Source organism: Salmo salar, chromosome ssa18, assembly GCF_905237065.1.
Source record: "Salmo salar chromosome ssa18, Ssal_v3.1, whole genome shotgun sequence".
Classification (NCBI taxonomy): Eukaryota; Metazoa; Chordata; class Actinopteri; order Salmoniformes; family Salmonidae; genus Salmo; species Salmo salar.
Window position 1 is genome coordinate 60,579,431 of NC_059459.1, and position 23,684 is coordinate 60,603,114.

At 47.4% G+C, this 23,684-nt stretch overlaps 1 protein-coding gene across 1 annotated transcript in view; it reads left to right on the top strand.

Annotated features, from left to right (window-relative positions):
* The window catches only part of LOC106577610 (peroxisome proliferator-activated receptor gamma coactivator 1-alpha), a 44,265-nt gene that overhangs the window by 16,027 nt on the left and 4,554 nt on the right, over positions 1 to 23,684 (top strand). The window contains 14 exon segments of the mRNA XM_045701351.1: positions 6,567 to 6,761; positions 7,749 to 7,871; positions 8,672 to 9,992; positions 10,847 to 10,892; positions 11,100 to 11,173; positions 15,137 to 15,775; positions 15,778 to 15,959; positions 15,962 to 16,174; positions 16,176 to 16,229; positions 16,232 to 16,389; positions 18,438 to 18,542; positions 19,194 to 19,314; positions 22,256 to 22,377; positions 22,724 to 22,875. Coding sequence (XP_045557307.1) covers positions 6,567 to 6,761; positions 7,749 to 7,871; positions 8,672 to 9,992; positions 10,847 to 10,892; positions 11,100 to 11,173; positions 15,137 to 15,775; positions 15,778 to 15,959; positions 15,962 to 16,174; positions 16,176 to 16,229; positions 16,232 to 16,389; positions 18,438 to 18,542; positions 19,194 to 19,314; positions 22,256 to 22,377; positions 22,724 to 22,875 — 3,505 coding nt within the window.

The window sequence follows — 23,684 nt, forward strand, 5'->3', positions numbered from 1 at the left end:
GGGATGCTTAGCACTCCAGATTCATAGCTGCCTACTTAAGCAAACAGCTAGTTGCATGCCATTAGAAAAATGCATCGAAAATATTCCCCACCTCTTACTCTGTATCTAGTGGGATTTTTTGATACAAGCAATGCTCTCGTGACTGAAGGCCCATTTCAACTAAGTAGGAATGCAAGAACCTCCATTTCTTGCGTCAACCTGGATAATACAGAAAAAACCCACACCTAACCCAAATCACCACACGAAAGAGCATCCAAACATTTTGATGGTGTGTAATTACGTTGGAGTAATAAAAAGAAAGAATTAAACAGGCTCTGACCACTCTGACCATCTGTTAGAGGGAGAGAGACGAAAAACAACAGCAGTTCTGCGTTAGGCCTTAGATGTGGATTCTCTAATCACACTGTTAATATAAACCCCCCTTATGGTCTGGCTTCAGCTGTCGGGTGACCGGGGGCTCTCCTGGGCCTGTAACGCTTGTGACTAAGCCACTCCTCAGACTCTAGTAAGTCTAGTCACTGGAGAGTTCCAGTTGTCTTCAGCAGTGGTGGTGGGCAGACTAGTCCAAACCTCCTGGGGGAAGGGAGGGTTGCTTTAGGCGTTCTGTCCCCCGCCCCCCCTTTGCTAGAGGCATATGGAACCAACCACTGGCCTTCTCTTCATTTGTTGGTGTCCATCTCCTCATTTGTTGGCGTCCAACAGTCTGATCTCCTTAGAGATCCACCGTTGGCGGTGTGCAAGCTGCTATGTCTGTCTGTTTCTGTTATGTGTACACCTGCTTAGAGAATCCTGAGCAAGGATTCAAGCTTGTTTCATGGCTGCTGATGATGTTGTGGTGATAGTGTAGCTTTTGCTGACTCCCATGACTTTTGACCCAGAGGTACTGTACAACCGGTAAGGCTGAAGTCTAAAAAATTGCCGTAGGACAAGGTGGCGTCAGCAGATTTTCGAGACCTGGGCATGTTTTGTGTCAGACTTTTGGTCAAGAGTTGTGGTGGGACAGCCGAAGCTGTCGGTCAAAGACTTTTTACAAACCAGAATAAAGAGACGTTTTCTTATAAACACGTTTGGGTTACTCTCAGAATAAGAGTGAGTTGTGTCTGGTTTGACGGTCTTTGACAGAGAATCGGTCATAAGGATTTTCTTCCGCTCTTGCGCTCTCTCTCTCTCTCGCTCTCTCGCTCTCTCCGTTCTCATCTCATAGCGCTCTAACGGTTGAAATGGCTCCCAGGAGACACATCATCAGTGCTGGCCTCGGGGCATACACTTCTCCCTCACACAGTCCAAGGCTTCACCGACAAGGCCGGAATGTAGTTTCCACTGTTTAAAAGTCACACTGGTTGTCAATGGGAGTGACACTTGACAGTGATATCCTACCTTGACATCACTCCTGATATCACTGAGAAACCGTGTGTAGGGCCAAGATTTCTGGTTTGGATCAAACAGTCAATGGTCATAATCCTGCACCAGGATCTCTAGTAGTACATTGCTAAGATGTTAGGCAAGCTAGGATATGAGCCCTCTTACGGCATTAGCTCAGCAGAGAGGGAAATGGTCTGATTTGAGCTGAGTGGACGACCCACAGTTTTGACCACTCTTATCTGTATGTAAAACCCAGACGGTCAAGGAATTAGACTTTTATTGCTGGGTAAATGGGCTGTATACGTGTGTTTATTTTTCTATGTGTGTGTGCGTGCGTGCGTGCGTGTGTTCTTTGTGTGTGGCGTGGAGACGGACAACAGTCTTGGCTCATAAACATTTTCAGGTGTTGACCGATGCCACCTGGTGAGGCTTGTGTCCAAAGCAAGCAGACCCCGGTCTATTGCTTGGGATCGTTTGCTCGGGAAATGGACTTTGAATAATCCGATGCACTGTTGACTCCAGTAGCCAGACGGTAAAACGAGACTGGCCTTCAGCTCTGGCATCTGTTACCGGGCCAATCATGGCCTTGACAAATTTGACAGTTTTAATATTTTGTTTTATGACTCGTAACACTGAGACAGACAGTGCAGCCAGATACACACGCATACATGTGCTCAAGTATACGCACAGGCACGTGTACACACACACACGTTCATGTGCCACACACACACACACACACACACACACACACACACACACACACACACACACACACACACACATACACAGACACACACATACACAATAAAGATCTATACAACACTTATGTATTGTGTCGTTCCTATAGGTTACAATCACCTTCTCTCTCCATGTGCTAAATGACTGGCCGTCTCTGTTGGCTGCACGATTTGTCTCCGCAGTGCATCGTGCTGCACCTTAAAGCCGATTCATGGTCAAACCGGCATCTGCAGTGGCCATACAGCATTTACGGCGATGCGGACTCCGCAGAGCATATTGTGTCATATGCATCCAATAAATTGGACTGCACCACTTAAAATGCACCAGTCGCAGTGATTCAGGACTAATCTCTATAGCCAGCCAGGTAATTACAAGCAGCTGCTAAATTAAAAGACAAGACCTTACCTCTTCTAAGATATTGGAGTCGGTATCCCGGTGCTTGACATAGGAGCTCAGCCAAGACAGCATGAAGTAAAATGGCACTGTTTTCTCACCTGCATCTCCACTTCGACCATTTACATTTTTTTGCTTTACGAACTTGTCCTGCAACTGCCTCCACTTCTTGTGGCAAGCATCCCCTTTCCATCGTCATTACCTCCCCGATCTCTCTTCCCCTCATTTTTGTGTCTTTGAAATCCCTACACAAGGTATCATGAAGATGTTTATGTTTGCAAACTTGTTCTTATAGCCTTTTGTCAAGGTTCTCCATGTTTATTGTCATGGAAGTTGTCAAGGAAGTGAGTTTGTGTTTACAAAGGACCTACTGCCCCCACCTACCATCAACCAATCATGTAAATGCAGAGCTATACAGAGCCCTCCGCATTGTTACAACATTTGGGAGGTCCATGGCATCGCCGTACAGAGCTTGATTTGGCCTCCGCAATCCTCCGCAATTGCGTCATACTCTCCGTACAGAGCCTCCGCACCGCATTGCTGGATCAAGCATAAAATCGTCCCTTTCCCTCCCCCCTCTCCTGCCATATGTTGCGCCTGTGTGACCAGCTGACAGGTCAGCTCGACTAACGCCTTAGTTGCTTCTGACTTCTGGGGCAATAATACAGAATGACATTATTTGTTCATCAAATCTAATGCTGCTTTCTTGGTGGAGTTGTAACGTTGAAGCGACTCACCTCTCCTCCTCTCCTCTCCTAGCCTGGTTTCCCCTCCGTTTCTGATTGTGCTTTGATTAGGTCTGGCTACTCGTTTAACCTCGTCCGAGAGAACGCCTTTGAGTTTATGAGGGGGCAGAGAGAGAGAGAGAAAAATATCTAGACGAAGCAGCACAATTAAATTGTCATGGCGCGGATTTAACCCCGAGCAATTCGCAGGCCAATTTATTAAGAAATGTTTTCTGTCTGTGTGGACTGACTTTTTTAAAATTATTTCTCCCCTTTTATTTGCAGTCTCCCCTTATAAACAGTACTTTCAATAACAGATGACCCATTTAGAATGAGAGGATTTCTCCCTGAGTGGTTGTTGTAACGGTCTCTTTCATTTTAAGATAACAGCAGTGGGTGTAAAATTAATCTCTGTCTTATTGAATGATCAGGTTTGCAATTGCGTAAACTTTTATAGTGGATTTTTTATTCCCTTCCTTCAAAGATGTAAAGATGTATTGCCAAATGCCTACTTGAAGTTTGATCCCTGGCGCATTGCTTGGAGGCTTCAAATCTTCAAGAAGCAATTAGTCCATTTAATTTGGCTATTTAACTCGGAGTTCAAAAGTGTTTATTTATTTTTAAAAACACGCGCACCCCGTTATCAGTGGCATGTATAATACCTCTGGAACACAATGGCTCGGCGGAACTCAATAAAAGAGTTAAAGCAAGGACGATTTCAAAGACAGCCTGTCTGATAACAAAGAACCTCACCTGATAATGAACGACTGGTGTGCTGATTTTTTTTCTGACGAAGGGGGGGAGGAGGTGGGAGAGAGATGGAACAGTCCTACCGGCGCTTGCCAGCATGCTTTATGGCTAATTGAAGCGCTTGGAGTAAAACAGCCATGAATGGCACCCTTTAGAATTGAAGCGGGTTAATATATTGTGATCCCACAATTAGCCTTGGATTGTTAAGATCTCTTTAATTCAGTGAGGTCCATTAACCAGGATGGGAGAGATGGTGCTCCCACTGAGGCCATTCCTTTTTCTTTTCTTCTGCCAACCCTATTTCATTCTCTCAACAGCCGCTGTGGTAATCGATAAAAGAGGACGCCAGGTTAGCCCCGATGGCCTCCCCCCTTTGCGGTTGAATATCTCAACCCAATCAATCGGTCCAAGTGAAAGATTTCTCCCAACGGGGTTCTTTTGGCTGGTGAAGAGTCAAGGGGTAGTGGATTGACTTTGGTCCAGTGAAGCAGCGAGAGGAGGGTCTTAAGCTGGCATGGCAAAGCTGGGCTTTGCTGGACAGGGGCACTCTCAAGAGGAGAACCACTTTCTCAGGTCTCCTCTTTTCCCCCAAGCCCCTGAAAATCCCCTGACTGGCCTGGGACTCTTACCAGCCGGAGCTTTAGCAAGGCCTGTAGCATGACCGTCATGACTTGAGCTTTTACAAGTGTCCCTTTCACAGCATTACAGTCCCCCAGGGGGTTTTCTTGAGGAACATGGCCTACCTCCCAAGTCCAGCAAGACTTTTTCAAACCGGATTGTAGTGGTCACGTACCTCGAGTGAAACCCGACCGGAGCCTTGTAAAAATTCCTGAGACCCCTCCCTTCCGATGAGGCTCGGTGGCCTTTTAACTTCTACTGGCACTAGGTCAGACAGTGGTCTTGATTTCACGCGCAAAGCACATGCATACTGGAAAAGACGAAACTGCGAAGGAGGTAAAAAAAACGCCACCCAAGCCTTCAGTGAAAAGTTGTTTAAGTTGAATCCAAACAGATGGTTCTCCATTAAAGCCTCATTTGAGATAATCTGAAATGATCCCAGTTACAATTTTCTAGCTGAGGAGCGCATGTTAGGTTCTGAGAAAAGGATCTGGCTGTATCAACTGTTATTACCCACCCGCTTAGCGCACGGCTAATAAAGTGGGATGTTGGAAAACTGTGAACGGCAACATAGGTTCCGGCACGCTGAATTGAAGCTCTTTTGCAAGTAATTAAACAGCATGGTACCACTTCGGGAGCAATTTCCTGCTAACCGTTTACTGCCAGTGCTGGCGTGGCCCCAGTCACCGTTTTGTTATCTCTGTGAAATTATGGCCCTTTTTATAATGTTCAAATAATGACTGAGAGCACATGTTGTTAGAGGGTGAATGTTGTCTGAATGGGCATTGGATTCACATTCTCCTCACTGTCAGCTAGCTAACGCAAATGCTTAGGCTATCTGTGTCATCTTCCCAAAAAATGGAGGAGAAAAAAAACATTAAATGGCCGCTATCTCGGAAGCTCTAAAGCTTCTCCTGTGAAGAGCTATCCACGGTGGTGTGTAATCGTGGGAAACTCAGAGGGGTTGAATGGGAGCAAGCGGCCTGGGGTAATTGTGTGCACGAGGGAGCCAAGCCAGAGCAGGCAAGTGCCGCTATCTGAAGGGATGGTTCCCCCTCGGCGGGATGATCGCCGCACGCTATCGGCGAGAGATGCTAATCCTGCTGTGTGGCATAAAGGGATTTGTTTTTATTCTTATTGGGCTCGCCGCGGAGCATCCCGCGGCGATTGCTGTTTATCTTTTCCTGTCTTTTCGGTTCCCCTGGGTTTTGTCCTGGAACTTCCAGTGCCTGTTGTCTCCCCCCTCCCTCCTCCATACCCCTCTCTCTCACACACCTCCCCTGTCGATGCTAGGCAGCTCACATCTCTCCGTCTCTTTCGCTCTCTCTCTCGTGAAGATGCATACTTTTAACTGGGGAAACAGCTGCAGCTAACTCACAACATCCACTTCAAAGGGGAACAAGAGGCGAGAACAGGACTTTATTTAGAAATGTTGACGGCAACTTTCCCCTCACACACGCTTCTCGACGGACGTCAGTTGTCTTTTCCTGCCGCTTAAAAAAAACACATTAATTTAGCATTAACAGGCAGCAATTCGCATTATCGGAGGATTGCTCGAAAACATATTTTTGACAAGCCTATCATTCCCTTTCCTGAGGGGAGAGTTGGGGGATTGAGGCAACTCAACATCCCCCCTTCCCTATCTGCTCCCCCCTAGATATTTTGCCGTGTGTCACCCTTGTTAATGGATTTTTTGGGGGAGATATTATTTTGGTCCTGTAAGCTGCATGCTTAAAATATGAGTGACAGGCCTGACTCATGCGCGCAGAGAGAGAATTGTGTTTTTAAAAGAAATAGGACTCCAGAACAAAGCCGTTTTACTGCAAAACTGGCCTACTCTATTAACAACATAAGCATGTTACCACCCACCCTCCCAACCCCTTCTGCAAAAAAATACACACGCTGGTAAAGCATCTTCTCTAAACTAAAATGTCCTATTTCTCTCTCCATCCCTCTTCCCTCTTCTCTTCTCCTCCTAAGAAGATAGATGAGGAAAATGAGGCCAACTTGCTGGCAGTGCTTACAGAAACGCTGGACAGCATCCCAGTGGACGAGGACGGATTGCCTTCATTCGAGGCCCTGGCAGATGGGGACGTGACCAATGCCAGCGACCAGAGCTGTCCCTGTACCCCCGACGGTTCGCCGCACACCCCCGAACCAGAGGAGCCCTCCTTGGTAAGACCCTGTTCCGCCCCCTCCCTCATCCCCCAGCACACACCCTTCCCTTCACCCCCTTTGCCAGAGCCTCAGCCGACACCAGATAAGGCACTATGAGCGAAGCCAGCCGGTGACCAAAAATGGCTGTGTGCCTTGCAGGCCTTCAGCTTTGGCAGCCCAGCCGCCAACCCACATGCCCCCCCTTGTGCATGTCTGTCTGTGGGCTGAGATCAGCCATGATTCAGATGCATGGATGAAAGAGCAAATCGAATTGATCAGTGTTAGCTGTGAGGTGCTAATTACATTGTAGCGTACTAGCTGCGCCAATGTAATGATACATGCACAGTGGTGGGTCTGGATTGGGTGACACTATGCCACAGGCCTCAAAATCAAGCTAGGGATGTAATGAGAAAAGGAAATCCATCTCATCTCATCTAATGTCAGTGGGCCATACTAATCCCAGAACCATCATTGGAGATAGACTGTTTCCTGATGAAGGTTGGTCATACTGGTGTATTTGTTACGAAACACAAAACATGACTACATAACCCCTTTGATTTGGCCTTTCCTGAGGGGGTTTGACCTGGAATATTGTTTATTTTGTTCAGCTATTGTCCGTTGTATTTTATGCTGGCTCTGCTTGACCAACCTATCCACACTAGTAAAGCACGGCCATTGTGTACCCCAAAACACCTGCCACAGCTATATAATTTCTCGTTGACTTGTCCTTTTAACACTGTAAATAAACAGAAAGAAGACCTGCTTGATAGATAGTAATGAGTTTGTCTTCATGAGGGCTTCTGTGTTGTTACAACTACACCAAGATAAATCGAACATCCTCAGTCACACATTTGCAAAAGCATTGACTATCTCTGATCGTTTATTTGAGTGAAATGTTGAAATTTCAGAGGCAACGGCAGTTTGCGTAAACTCTACTCACCCCTTTTTCTCTCTATTCTCTCTTCCTCCCCCCTTTCTTCTCTGTTCTGTGTGGGGTTTTTTCAGCTGAAGAAGCTCCTTCTGGCGCCCGCAAACTCCCAGCTCAGCTATAATCAATACATAGGCGACAAGGCACAAAACCATGCAGCCAGCAACCACCGGATCAGACCAACACCTGCTGTTGTCAAGGTAGCTACCCAGTCGCACCGTTCGCTCGCTTCCGAGGGCCCCTCCATGTTTGTTTAACATCTCTGTTCTCAGATGTTTTTTCATTGCCGGCCTTGGAATATGTTAAACTTCTGCTCCACTGTAATCTCGTAATAAAAACAGGCTGATTGCCTGTTCAGCTTTCCAGGCGAGGCATCGGGACTGTTGTCTTATTTAACCCCCCCGTAGAGGGAATGGGTTTTCCATTTAGATGAATGTAGTATTTTAGTGGCTGTATAATGGGCACAGGAATACAAATTAAATGAAGTCTGTGATTCCAGTATTTTGCTGTTTGCCGTATTTCATTGGAACGTGATGAATGCTCTTGAAGATTCGATTCTTATTTAGTACGATAGCACATAAATAATGCATTCGTTTACTCCTCCTTGTTCGGAGAAACTACTGAAAAAGGTGCGCTTTCTAAAAAAATATAATTTGGAATGCGTTGGTAGCGTTGTTGTCTAGTAAACAGCGCATACAGGAGCTGTTGTGTTGTGCACACACAGAACTAACACATCTCTGAAAAGTCTATTTTTAAACCGTTCCTTTGACTCACCCACTTCTGGAGCATGGAGCTATGAGGGCTCCCCCAGGACAGGGGATGAGCGCACAGAGCTGCTGCGGTGCCGCTCGGGGGCCACGCAATTAAGATGATGGGCGGGCGGCGCTCCCACCACCGCCTCCCAAACAGTTGGGCCGACCCGTTGTGCTGAGCCTCACTCTTTCTTCCTTAATCTATTTTAACTCTTTCTTTCTTTCTTTCGTTCTACCTCCCCCTGCAGACGGAGATCTCCTGGAACAGCAAGCCGAGGGGGGGCTGTCCGCAGCAGAGCCGTCTAGTGAGGCGCCCGTGCACCGAGCTGCTCAAGTACCTGACTGCCACTGACGACATCCTCCTCCAGACCAAAGCCAGCGACGCCAAGAGCGCCTGGGGGGGTGGCGGCAAAGACAAGGGCGGCCTGCTGGGCGCCTCCTCCTCCACCTCCTCATCGCCGTCCTCCTCCTCCACCTCCTCTTTCTCCTCCCTCTCCTCCTCCTCCTCTATCGCCTCCAAGAAGAAGTCGTCCTCGTCGTCCGTTGTGTCGCAACAGCAGCAGCAGCAGCATCACCAGCGAGGTGAGGCTGCTGGCGAGTGTAGTGTGGCTGGTGTGGGGGCTGGGAAGTGGCGTCGTTGCGCTCATGGGGCTGGTGGCACTGAGGGACAGTGCGAACCCGCGGCGGCACCCGCTCCTGTCCCCCCAACACGTAGGAACGGCAGTGGCCATGCCCGCCCCAAACTGGAGCGCAGGCCGTCCAGTGAAGAAGGAAGGCCGCCAGGTCCGCAGCCTGCGGTGGACGCGGGGCGCCTGGCAGCCGCTAGGTTCATTAGGTACATGCATTCTTATTCTCTCCTTCCTAGAGAGACGGGTCAGACAGGCAGCTGTGGGCGTTGCCCTGAGGTGGGCACTGCCACTCAGGCTAGCGAGTGCTGGGGCGGGCATGGCCGTGGTGCGGCAGCGCGTAGGCACATCACAGTGACCATAAAGAAAAGAGAGGAGGAGCCGGGGCATCCTTTGCTTAGCCAGCTGCTGACCTCCAAGCAGAGGCCCGCCAGCTATCGGGCCCACTTGCTCCTGCCCGCTACTACCCCTCAGCCCCGCAAGAGCAGTTCATCAAGAATGAGCTCTGGAGTCCTGGAGAGGGATCAGTGTCCCAGCCAGGCTATTGAGGTGGAGGAGAAGTACAGAGGGACTGTCAGTATCAATCCCGGCAGCTGGGGTCTCAGACAGGCCAAGGAGCCTGATTCGGACCCTCTGTTGGCTGAGAGCTTAGGCCTAGGCAGCTGGGTTAGCCAGCCAGACCAGGGGCTAGATTTGGGGCTGGAGCTGGGCTTGGGTTGGCCGAAGGTTGGCCTGGTGGAGCAGGCTGGCTGTTTCGGGGAGGAGGTCCGCGATGATGATGATGCCATGGGCAGCCCCATGGTGCTCTCACAGGGCCTGCCAAGCCCACTCTTCCCAGATTCTAGAATTCCAGACCCCACTCCCTCCGTCACACAAGGGCAGCAGCACCTACACATGCAGGCAGTCTGCAGGCACCCCGATGACCAGGGCCTCCTGTTGTTAGGTAATCATCGCTGCATCCCCGCCCTCTCTCTCTTTTCTCCCTCTCCTGCTCTAACCACTTTCCAGTTTGACTACACACTAACCCCTATGCTAATTTGACGCTAGCTATCACTCCGAGAACAACAAATACATTTCTAGATGTACCATCTATTCCAAAAGGCATTCTTTCGAATTGGTACAGACCCTTGTCTCAAGATTGACTTAATGGGAGGTGGGAGAGGGGCCTGTTACGTGTTGATACATAATGGCATCTGTTAAATCAACCACTATCTGGCTGGATCAAGCTGAGTGTTCTGAATGTCTACCTAGCTAGTCTTGGCAGAGTACTGCTCTAATGTCTAACTGAGCTTCACTCTTTAGCTGCAGTTGGAGACAGCCAGAGCCTCAGGCAACTGCACAAGCTTCTTCGACTCTCCTTTCTTCCTCTGCTTTCGGTTCCAAATGCATGCGACAATTACTTCATGGGGGGGGGGGGGGGGGATCACCACCTCCCATTGCCATGTGTACTGTTTGTGCCGTTTTCTATTTCGTTTTCATATTTCATTTTTTTGTATTGAGTGGGATATCTGTGTCAAACGGTGTACTCTGAACACATGTGCCAATGCCATCACTTCATCCTGCCTCACAAAGTGAACAGTCAACCAAAAAAACGGACAGGGTCAATAGAGAAAGCCTATTGGTTATTTGCTCTTCTAAACCAATAGCAAGAGAGCATATTTCTAATCGTACTAGGTTGGGTTTTGTAACATAATGCCCAAATCTGAGATCAATTTGCAGATTTGGACCTGATCTCTTCTGCTTCAACTTGTTATCTATCTAGTTAAATAATTACCCATGCTCCTTTGTGTTCTGCAGCCAAACCAACCACCTTGCCACTTCCTTTGACCCCAGAGTCTCCAAAGTAAGTGCAAGAGTTTTTCAACATTCTACATAGACCAGAAAACAACAAAAAAGAACAAAGACAAATAAAAAGACAAAGAATTAGCACCAAGAATGAGGCATTTTGTTAACTCTCATTTCCATTTCTAAGATCACAAAGCCCTTTTTATTGAAGTCACGTTTTCCTGTGTGGTGTAAAATGGTGTGTTCAATCTCGTTTGTCTTTCAGTGACCACAAGGGATCACCGTTTGAGAGCAAAACCATTGAACGCACATTGAGTGTGGAGATCTCTGGAACCCCAGGTAAGCATCTCATGTGTTTTCAGGAAATGTATGAATTAAGATCATCCATATATGAATGAGTGGGGATTGATGCAAATATTCACCCAAATGACAGAAGCTCGCCCTGCTTTGTAGTGGTATAATGGGAAAACCGAGTTCTCTCACTAATCCAGTTAGGGGTTAAATTGCAGTCACTGCCTCAAGGCTTTTCACACCATCTTGATAGTTTCATAAAAGTTTAGAGTTCAAGGTGAAGGACTAGGACACATGGTGACATTTTTTTATATGCCTCGCTATTGATTAAGCTTTCCAATCTCCTTTGGGTTTATTAGACAGATCCCCTTTCTTCTCTCTGTGAAGAGTTAATATACTGCCACTCCTCTCTCTCTCTCTCTCTCTCTCTCTAGTTTCGATCTTAATGCTCTTTGACTGTGATGCTCACCAATACATCACAGACAATTGATGTGTCATTATTATTATTTTAATTGGTTTTGCCACGTAATTCAGTTTCGACCGATATTATCTGTGTCTCTTTTTTTCGTCAGACAGTCTGGTAATTTGATTAGAGACATGGAAGGTAATGTCCAATGTTAAGGCTTGGTATTTATGGGAAGGATGACATTTTCCAAACGGGGTCAACGCGGGGTGATTTTAGTAGTATTATTGTCATTATCCCTGTGCATTCTATACTTATTCATTAAGTGTGTCGGTGAGAAGCTACAGACAAAAGGTAATTAAAAGCCAGACGAAGAGAATGTCAACCAAAGCTAAAACACCAGGCTTCAGCAGTTCCTCTCTGCTCTCTCTCTCTCTCTGTCTCTCTCTCTCTCTGTCTCTCTCTCTGTCTTTGTCTCTCTCTCTCTGTGTATGTATGTGAATTATGCAGGTAATTATTTCAGTACTCCCCCCTTCCTTCCCTGAGATGAATCATTCCAGGTCAATAAAAACAAAATGGATGCTCTTTTCTTCTTCTTCACAATGTATTACGTCAATGGGACTTTTGGTATTAATTTACTAGATGGGAAAATAAAGGGCCCACGATGTAAACACACCAGACTCGCCCTGACACGCAAGGTGACGTTTTGTTTGGGAACGAGGACCAATAGGAATGATCTGCCATCTCCTTAGAGTTGGAGAGGGGGTACATTTGTGGGACACCAATGCACCAAGGGGGGTCCTCCAATTGACCTCGATCCACTTGCCATTTAACACTGTGTGTATATGAGCATCAGAGGTCAGAGGGGACACCCAATGGGAATTAAGAGCTGTGGAGCAATCAAACTGTTAATATTTCTTTATTTTTACTGCGTGTGGGTGTGCCTCTGACTGCAGACTGAAATCCTGTCCCATTCTCCTCGTGTCCCTGCGCTCCTGCTCCAGCCATAGTTAATAAAGCCAAACTCTGACTCCACTGCCCTTTGCAGATTTGGGATTAGATATTAGGGAAAAGCAATTAGAAGGAAAAACTCATGGATATTGAGCCCCTTCCGCTTTAGGATTAGTCTAGTCCCGTGCGGTAAGTGACTCGGGAACGCTGAATATGGAGAAACGGGGGGTATGAAATCTCTGTGATCCCTTGAGTTAATGTCTGCTCAATAGCCCCGCTCGAGTAGATCTGGAGATTATGGTTCTTTAATTGATAACCAAAAGGAGCTAAGCCAAAGGGGGAGGGGCCACCTTCAGGACAGGGAATTTTCCGTGCCAAGGAGAGACATTTTTATATCTTTATTAGGAGTTGTAATAGTAGGCCAGTAGTAGATAAACATTTCAGCTGTAAACTTTTCCATGACATGGGGTGAAAAGTGTTTTCTTTATTATCAGTAGTGATGGTAGTAGTAGGTGTAGTAGTACTAGTAGTAGTACTAGTAATAATACAAGGAGTAGCAGGAGTCGTCGTCATAGTATGATTTTAAACCGCTAACCGTACCACTCTAGCATCTTTTAACTATGGCCTAGGCCCTTGGTTGTTATTGTTTTGTCACTGAGGTAAACCTGAGGCAACCTCACTACTCCGAACCAGCCCACAGATTTGACTGGAAGGACTAATCTCCTCTCACTAATAGATTTACTCTGCACTGTGTTGTCTTTAATTACAGTATCTCATGACACTGGGGTTTGGGTCTATGTGTTGCTATTTGCATGGCTTACCGCAGGATCAACTCTTTAAGCCCCGAGTCAGAGTCATTCGGTTGGAAATCTTTTCGCAATTTACAGTCCGGACAGAAACAGATTAGGAAAAAAAAATAAGAAAAAGACAAAAAAAAAAAAAAATGGCTATATGTTAAGTGTTTGTGTCTGCCGAACATCCATCACGAACCGTTTGACTGAGAGGCGCATATTTATCGAATTCTGATTTATTTTCGACAGCGCTAATGGCTCCTAGTTTATGACCCTAGTGCGCATTGTTTTGCACAGATGGCGTTCCATTGGCGAAACAGAAGTTCCTCAGGCACCGTGCTGGCCCTCCATCCCTTCCTTATTCATAGCTCATTTCATTGGCGTAATGATAATTATAGCCCTCTTTCTCAGTTCTCGCTCTGAAATGCTGCATCAAGCCTCTGTGTCTCTATCGGCGGTCCACGTCTGACTGTTGAAGTGGGACGGCGGTTTGCGGTTCGGTTTAATGTAAAAATCCAGATAATAATTGTAGATGATAAGCTGGTCGGATTAGACAGGCCAAACTCAGGAAATGGCCCCAAAACTGAACTTGTTATGTATCAGTCTCTCTCTCGCTCTTTCTCTCGCTCTCTCTCATTCTTGTTCTCTCTTTGTGTCTTTCTCTCACTCTCTCTTTTCTGACTCCGAGCCGTCCCATTAAATACTCTTACACTGGATTTGAAACTGATAGCTGTCATTTGGTCCAATTTACTGCGATGGAGAGTAATGTGCGTTTATAAAATGTGCAAAGACAGGGAGCGTAGGTGTTCAAAGTGTCTAAAATACATTCCGGAGAGGGAGGCTGTTCGCGGTTATTGTGTGCCTGTGTCCGTGTGAACATGCATGTGTGGCTGTCTGTCTGTGTATTAGTCCGGAAGAGAAAGACAGACGGTGAGAGAAAGAGAGATGCTGAGAGACAGAGAAAGAGAGAGACAGAGAGATTGATCCAGAGAGGAAGGCCGACAGGAAGAAAAGAAGGGATGAGACAAGAGAGAGGGAAAGGGACTGCCTACCTAGCGCTGGTTGTTTGTGTGTGTGTGCATTAACAGTGCTATAAAGCAGACGAGTCTCAGGAATTCCCATATAACTGCCATCTGTCGGCCTGTAAATCTGTCAGGAGGGGTCAGGTTCGGCGCGAGTCACGGAGAGGCAGGCGGGATCTGAGAAGAATGACAACCCATTACCCCTGCAGACACTGAGCCTCCATTACCAGTCAGACATCTCCCCCGCGCCAAGCCGACACTATCGTGTGACAGCACAGTGGCACGCCATAGCAACATGTACCTCCGAATACTGACATATCTCGCTACCTTGACTGGCAGTAGAAAGAGGAAGCCTGAGCGATAGGACACTTGTGATAGATTTTCAAAACTGAAGCCAAAGGTCTTCGCGTAGGCTACATTCGATGGTTCAAGTCGAGATGCTATATATTTTCAAAGGATGATGTGTTCTAGTTGTCCGCTGCGGATGTGTGGCTTTCTCTTCTTCCTGAACGAGGGATTGTCCAAGGTCAGGGAGGGAGGGAGAGATGGCAGAGGTAACCCAGCCATGTAGCAGCTCCACCATATTAAGTTACACAGAGCATTACATGAATCTGTCAAGATTGCAATAAAATACGGATCAGGATTAGGAGCGGGAATGAAAGTGAATATTTTAATCAAGCCCCTGTGTTTATCCACTGTCTATAAACAGGTTGTGGGGAGTGGAAACGGAGGGGGGGGGTAGGTGGAGAGGTAGAATGCATTATAATTCCATTCTTTTATCATCTCTTTCTCTCTCTTTCCTCTCTCTCTTCCTCTCTCTGTCTCTCCCTCTCGCTCTCTCCAGGTCTGACACCACCTACCACGCCCCCCCACAAAGCCAGTCAAGAGAACCCTTTCAAAGCATCACTCAAAACCAAGTTGTCTTCATGCTCCTCACCTGCCCTGGCGTGCAAGAGGGTTCGGCTGAGCGAGGTGGGCCCCTGCGGCCCCCCGGCCCTAACCCCGACCCTAGGTGGGGGTCCCTCCAGGAAGGGCCCCGAGCAGACTGAGCTGTATGCCCAGCTGAGCAAAGCGTCCACTGCCCTCCCCAACTCAGTGGTCACCGCAACGACAGGGGGTTGCCAGGAGGAGCACCGCGGCGGCAACGGCAAGCGGGGTGCCCAGCCCCGCGGCTTCAGCGACCACGACTATTGTCAGTCGACGGCGGCCAGCACAAAACGGGACGCAGACGCTAATGCGGCTAACGCAGCTTATACTACTGTTACCATGACGACTACTACGACAACCCCTCTGATGCCCAATCCGGTCATGGCGGAGGACAGGCATGTGAAATGTAAGGACTCAGCCATGCCACCCTCCTCCTTTTCTTCCTCCTCTTCTACATCTTCTCCTACATCTTCATCCTCTTTGGCCAAGCAGCTGCAGCAGAGCTCTTACCCTGTGGCTACGGAGGCTCAGGGGCAGGACGCTTGGGGACAGGACCGGACCCCACCACCCAGACAAGAGCACCCCCATCGCAGACCCCAGATGGGGACCAGCATTCCACCAGCAGGAAGCAGCCCCTGCGAGACCAGGAGATCCGGGCGGAGCTCAACAAGCACTTTGGCCGCCCCCAGCAAGCCATTTACAGCCAGGGTGAGAAGGGGGGGGAGTTGGTGGTGGAGGAGGGGGGGGGCAGGGAGGAGGGGAGAAGGTTGTAGCCCCGCAGGCGTCCGAGGAGAACCCTGCTGGGGACGAGTACTACTGCAAGCTCCCTGGTTCTGGTTCTACTGGGTACCTGCACCCGGGCCTCCCGCCCTTCCACGAGGAACTTGAGCTCCAGGAACGTGGCGTGGAGGGGCGCTACCTCTACCCCTGGGAGGGCACCCCCCTGGAACTGCTTTTCGAGTCCTGCTCGCCGTCCTGCTCGCCGTCCAGCTGCTCCCCCTCACGGGGCTCCGTCTCGCCCCTCTCCTCCCTCCTCCTCTCCCCCAGACACTTTGTCTGGCCCCGCTCGGGCTCCCCCTCCTCCCGCTCTCGCTCCCGGTCCCGAAGTTTCTCCTCCCACCACCGGAGGCGCTCCCTTTCCAGCTCACCCGACGGACGCCCCTCCTCCAGGTGAGTAAAGCCTCAATCTCTACTCACCATGCCTAGGTTCCCATGTCCATACTACGTCTTGCCCAATGGATCTACTACTTACTTTCATTCTAAGTAGTATGCCAGTGTGGATATCTGAACACAGCCAACTCATTCCCTCCTGCTGGGTGCCGTTTCCCCTCTGTTGTTCGAACGTTGTTTGAGCATTGCCTAAAGGTTGTGGGCGGCTCTGACAGTGTTCCCGGCAGGGGGTGGACAGCTCAGTCGTGTCAACAGGCCTCATCAGCTGTCAGAGACGTGTCAGTAGAGGATAGGCCCTGTGCTCTGAGTCTCTTCAGTCTCCCAGTATGGGGCCTCCTTTAGCTTCAGCTGCTTCAGAATCCTCAGCTTGAACTAAAAACATCGGGGAGACTCATTATATTCCAGAGGAAAGAGGCTTTAACAATAGGAGAGTGTGGCAGGGTCAGGGAGAATCCTTACTGGCTTGACTACTGGACAGTGGATTGCAATTGGCTGGTGTAATGAGGCTAGCCAAGCTCAACTCTCTCAGTACTTTACTATAGTGCAGAGGCTGTATGTATCACTCTTCTTAGAGTAGAAGTGCTGATCTCAGATCAGGTCCCTCATGTACATAATCTTATTCACTGTGCTCTAAAAGACTAAACTGATCCCAGATCAGCACTCCTACTATGAGAAGCTTGATACATACAGACCCACAGTTCCACTGAAAAATACCAGACAAGGAGGTTTGGTGTATTAGTTATGTGCTATCAAAATGGTATGAGAAAGAGGCAACTACAAAAATGATGAAGCGACTGAGGCGCTGTGCTTTGGTTGCTTCGACGTTGTCAAAGCCTCATTTCCCATGGCAAGGTTTTGTCTCTCTCATCTCCTCCTCCGTTTTCCTGGGATCTCTGTTTGATGCAGTGCATGTTGTTTTAAGCTGCAGCTGTTGTTTTTGCTGAGCGCCAGGCGAACCCCCCTTTGTCCCGGAAGATGAAAGCCAAATCTGGGAAGTGAGTTTAGTTCTGGACCCCCCTCCTCTGAAAACAGTGTGTATTATCACAGCAGCTCGAGAGAACTACATTACCCAAGGTTCCTTTTGATCAGAGCAGAGGGGGTACTGTGTTTTTTTTAAAGGGATTTAGGTACTGAGTAGGACGACACATATAAGGAGACTTTGTCAGCAAGTTTGCATTGAGTGCCTTGCAAACTGGATAGATTCTTCATTCACTTCCCTCAAGCTCATAAGTGAGTTTAAGTTTGTTTGCTGGGTTAATGAAAGGTCTGAATGGAGGTTAGTTTTGCCTTCTGTTTTGAAGTCCTTTACCGTACACAGTACGCCGAGAAAGTCACGAGGTTTCTAAAGATGTCAGGGTTGGTACTTGAAAGAAGAAAAACAGGGGAAAAATAACCACATAAAAGGTTATGGTTAAGTTTACCAGAGTAAAAGTACCTCAATCTCAAGAACTCAAAGTGAAACAATTTCAACAAATCCATTTTTTCTCTCTCTCAAAACTCTCGACTCCCCATCTCTCTTTCCAAACTCTTGTCTTCCTTAACTTTGTGGACGTTTGACCATTGCCTAGCTTCTCTCCCTCTATTATTCAAGTCTCCCTTCTTCAGCATCAGTTCAATAATTAAGCAATGAGAGCTTGTACTCTGTGTAGGGCTACTAGCTTTAGAGTTAGGCCACGGGGCCTAAGGACCTTCCCCTCATGTATATACTGGCCCTGATGGGGGAAAAGGTGAGAACATCTCCCAGCTGCACTGTGCAGAAGCAGAGTCTAGCAAGTCAAATTAAGTAGAACTAGGAAAACGTGTTAAGAAAAATTAGCAGAATATATTTGGACTTTTGGTGATGTGTTTTTTTTTTATGGTTAGATTTTACACTGTGGCTGTCTGTCATCTTGTAAGAAAAAGCTACGATTTAGGGATGCCAAGGTACAGTGACTGGCATGTCTAGACAATATTATCGTTTTTTAGAGATACGCATTTCAGATATGCACACATTTTTTTAAATATCCTGGATGATATCTTGATGATTAATGTGCATTCTGTTTTTGCAGGTCTCGTCATAACATGGACTCCAGCACTTACCGATCCAGGACCCACAAAAGCCCTCACTCGCAGTCTCGATCTCAGTCCAGATCCCCCCTCAGCCGCAGGCCAAGGTAAGGGTCCACCACATTCCCGTACACTAAACTAGGGGTAAACAGCTCTGGTCTGATGAGCCAGTCCCTGCAGTTAATGGTTGTTTTCATCCTTGCCTTTTAACCAAAAACATGAATTGATTGAAAACCAGCAGGATTGTGGAACCCCTGTAAAATGCCCTTATGCACAAACACAGGCAGTGTAAAATATTGACACTCATTCCTAGCTCCAAAAGGATTTGCTATTGAGAAGCCTGACGACACCAGGAAAGACCCCAATCTTCCCATCTCTCCAATGCATGGCCAAATCTGCCGAGGAAGTTGAGAGAGAAAAGTTGCACTTCTTTCCCCCGGATGAAGCCCTAACTAAGCAGAAAGTAATGACGTCAAGTAGTGCTGACAGTGGCAGCTGCCCAACTCCCAACTGTACGCCTCTCCCGCTATCCACCATCTCCCGCGGGCCTCCTGTGGGATCCATAACCTTAACAGCGGGGAGGAGGCATCTTCTTATTAATGCGTTTGTTTGTTTCCCTTCCCCTCTGAGAAATGTTGCCCGTCTCGTTGGTGGGGTTTTTCAGCCGATACGCTTCATAATGCGGGCGTCAAATTGAAGGGTGGATGTTGGAAGGGCGGTGGAGGACAGTGAAGGTGATGCGTTTGGTCCCTCCGCAGGTACGACAGCTACGAGGAATACCAACACGAGCGTCTGAAGCGGGAGGAGTATCGCCAGGACTACCAGAAGAGAGAGTCCCAGAGGGCCGAGCAGAGGGAGAGGCAAAGTGAAAAAGCAATAGTGAGTTCCCCTGTTATTTTTCTTATTCTCTCTCTCTCTCTCTCTCTCTCTCTCTCTCTCTCTCTCTCTCTCTCTCTCTCACATCTAATAGCAGCCTGGCATTAATATCTCCCAGCTGTACCCATCGCTGTCTCACTACCTAGACAGGGCAGACAGTTGTGGGCCCGTGGCCCTGCCTACTGTTCCTCTCTAATGAATGAATACATGCAAAGTGAGTCACTGAATCTTTCAGGGCTCCATTCGTTTCCTCTTTATCTCCAGGTTGTGTATTTTTAAAAGTCTCCGGCATCTGGGAACGGTGTCAGTTCTAATTAATCACACCACAGGGGCACATGTTAGAAACGGCAAGAGTGGGAGGAGGGATAAAAAGGGAAATTCACCGCCAAGGAAATGTACACTGTTCAAATAAGGAATCTTTCTAGTGATCTAGTTTGAATTGAATCAAAGTGGGATGAATATCAATTCTCTCTCTCTCTCTCTCTCTCTCTGTTTAGTATTGCACTCATTTGGAACATGCTAACACAGTCTGATAAAGGCACACGTCAAATAATGCACACACGCACAGCTTTAGCCTGCATACATTTTAGACGAGACAGTTATGGGCAGCAAAGCCAAGCTGTCAGTAGAGGTTTGGGAGGCAAGCGGATGTGAGGGCCACACACACATACACTGACTGCCAGCATGACTGCCAGCCCGCCCCACGCCGGCCACATCAATTCCGAGCTTCACCCAATACCCGACAGGACAGATTTTTCTCCACAACCCAACCCATCGGCATACAATTGTTCTGAGAGCCGATCCGTGACCCGACAAATATCAACTTCTAAAAAAAATATGATGACTTCATTTGTCTGCATGTCTATTCAACATTTGGATAAAAGAAAACCATGCCGTTAATAAAAAGCAATATATTTTTATTTTCACAATGAGATGCGGCATATTGACAACTCAATCGTTCTGAAGAAAAGGGCCTTTTCATTAGCCATCTTACCTCCTGAAAGTCTATAGCCGACATAACAAAACCTTTGCATTCAGTTTTGTTTAGATATTCAAATAGTTTAATTGAAACTTAAATAAACAATTCCCAGAATTGAATATAGGCTGCAAAAATTGATTTATTTAGTATGCTATACTCAAACTTTTACTAGTCGTACCGGTTTAAATCTGTCGTTCTGCCCCTGAACAAGGCAGTTAACCCACTGTTCCTAGGCCGTCATTGAAAATAAGAATTTGTTCTTAACGGACTTGCCTACTTAAATAAAGGTTAAAAAAAAAATTCAAAAATGGATGTGGTCTAAATGAACGAAAGCCTGAATTAACATTATAAGATTATTATATATTTTATTTATTTAACTAGCTAAGTCAGTTCAGAACAAAAATATATTTACAATGACGGCCTACTCCGGCCAAACCCGGACGACGCTGGGGCAATTGTGCGCCGCCGTATGGGACTCCCAATCACGGCCGGATGTGATGCAGCCTGGATTATTAACTGATAATAAACTGAATTAGCCTATCATAAACAAATATGCTTTGCAGGCTGTGTATCCATCTACCGGTTTTATGTTTCAGCACCACACATATAATGGACAGTTCCCTGATTCGCTGCATGTGTGGCTGATAGCCTGTCTGCCTTACCGTTCACAGAATGGAATTTGCGACACAGTGCAAAACAACATGGTCATGGGGTCGTAAAAAAAAAAATCTTAATTGTTTCCTACCTGCAATATAATTGTTCTGAACCGCAAGCCGACCCGCGGGTTGAAAGAACATTTTAATTCCACCCGGCAGCTTTTTTTGCTGGTCAAACATAGGGACCTGTGGATATCAGGACTCTACCTTGGATGCCGTCTTGGAAAGCCGGCATATTTATCAGCTGTCAGAAATTAAATAACTAATTCAGCAAACTGTATGTGAAGAAGAGCCAGAAAAAAAGAGCATTCCGGTTCATTTGTCTTTTTTTTCTCTCTCTTTTTCTAAGTAGTGGAGCTTATGTCTTGCCATTGAGGATGCATCCCAAATGGCACTCTGTTCCCTATATAGTGCACTACCTTTGACCAGGCCCAATAGCGCTCTGGTCAAAAGTAGTGCACTACGTGGGGAACAGGGTGCTATTTGAGACAGAGCCTTAGTTTAGCTTCTTTGCGGAGGTGAACTTTAAGTTTTAGTACCAGGCAACTGATTTACATGTATAAGTTACCAGTGGCCTGAGGTAGCTTTCGAAATTTGAATGGATCTCAATAGACTTGCCCCAGTAATGGCAAGTAAATGAGTGAATAAGTAAATAATACCAGTGATACAACGTAGCCCTAAAGCTTGCTCTGCATTATATGATTAGCAGACGCAATTAAATTGCTCCCAAAACCATGATTGCAGCCTCGTGCTTTAGGTCCAAAATTATGCCGCTGTGACCTTTGTGTCCTTTGTGGTTCGAGGAACATTGTGTGACCCCCCCCCGGCCTCCTGTTGTTCTTAATGGTGTTTCGTACAGGTTTCTCTAAATGGCATATTAACTGGAGCCTACTGTATGGCATAAACAACTCATTCTGAGACTAGAACGAAAGAGGACGAGCTATGGAAAGAGAAAAGGCTTCCTTCTGATATTTGTCTCTGGATTTAATAAAATATATACGGTTCAATATGGGCCAGAAACAAAGACAGAAAAGACAAGTGAATGAGCAGGTAGATCTAAGGCGATTTCTAAAGCCTGTCTGTCCTATCAGATAAGAGGTATTTAGCACAGCCCAACCAATCAAGGAGGAACAAAACAAGACGGGAGCAACAAAAGGGTGGCCTCACGTCAGCAGCGCTCGCCACCGGGCGTTCCGAGTAGTTCATTACGGCCACCGAGTGAACCTGAAGGGAAGGGAAAAGGATGAACGAGAAGGAAGTACTCCTCCTTTATCTCTCTCCCTCTCTCTTTCTATCCTTTAATGAGCAGGAGGAGAGACGGGTGGTGTACGTGGGGAGACTGAGGTCCGACAGCACGCGAACCGAGCTAAAGCGGCGTTTTGAAGTCTTCGGCGAGATCGAAGAGTGTGCCGTGAACCTGAGAGATGACGGGTAAGGCCCCGGGACGGTGTTTGTGTGTGATGTGCCTGCATGCGTGTGTGTTGGCTATATAGGGAGGTAATAGGATTCATTGTAATACATTGTGTCCATTCATTCCGACCATCTGGGAACACAGAAAAGCATCATCTCTTTCAGGGCTTTGCATCGACTTCTATGTCAAAGTTGAGTGGAGACGCAGGGCGGGATAGAGCTGTATGCATTCCAATCATGTTTTATTCATCTTATCTGTTCCTAGCCTAAAAAGAGCCCTACAGATACATTTTATTGTATAAATAAATAGTGTAGATGGCCGCTAACAGAGGAGGCCCTGACGTCATTTTTCTATTTTCTACTGCAGGGACAATTTTGGTTTCATCACCTACCGCTACACTTGTGACGCCTTCGCTGCCCTTGAAAACGGACACACCTTGCGCCGGTCAAACGAGCCCCAGTTCGAGCTGTGCTTCGGTGGACAAAAGCAGTTCTGCAAATCGAATTATACAGACTTGGGTAAGTTCTGCTTTGTTGTTGCTCGGGAGAACCCCGGAGCCACAGCTAATACAGGCGGACTGTCAAAGGGCGGGATGGATGGAGGGGGAAGGGAGAGGGGGAAGCTGGGAAAGAAAGAGGCTCAAGTGACACCTTTTAAAATGAAAGAGCATATATTTACTCTTAACCCCCCCCCCAAGCTTTACAATTCACCTTCAAGGCATCACGGTTCTGTGTACCAGTCCAGGAATAGAACTGCTCTTTTACCGCCACCCATATAGGAGTATATCTCAAGGAATCGAGAGGCCTTCTTCCATTCCATTGCTCACAGCCTATATCTTTCTACTTAGTCAATGCACAAGTAATTGGAAAGATGAGCGCTAGATTCTTTAAAAGCTTATCTGTGATTTGTTTTGATACCCTATATACAGTGATGTATAGTTTATGCTCTGGTCCTCTTGGAGGGTAAAGAGAGGTAGATGGAAGAAGAGAGGGAGGGGGAGGGGGATGAAGGGGAGGGTGGAGGGGGGCAAGGTTAAGTCCCATCAGCCCATCCCTCCTGGGTGAGCCTCCATCTGTTGCCAGCTGTTGTGGCGTTCAACAGAGGAAAGACCTCGCTGTGGTACCTAGCAGCGTGTCATCCACTGAGAGAAGGATGAAGGGTTGACGGGAGGGAAGGGGGGGATGAAGAAACGAGCCTGACAGCGGAGGCCTGATTGACTAATAATCAGCCATCTCTTCCTCATGCGACATTTATAGACAAAGACACAGACACAGGCTCGGGTCCTTAAGACGGCAGCCCTACAAAGTGCCGGCGACATAAAAGCACG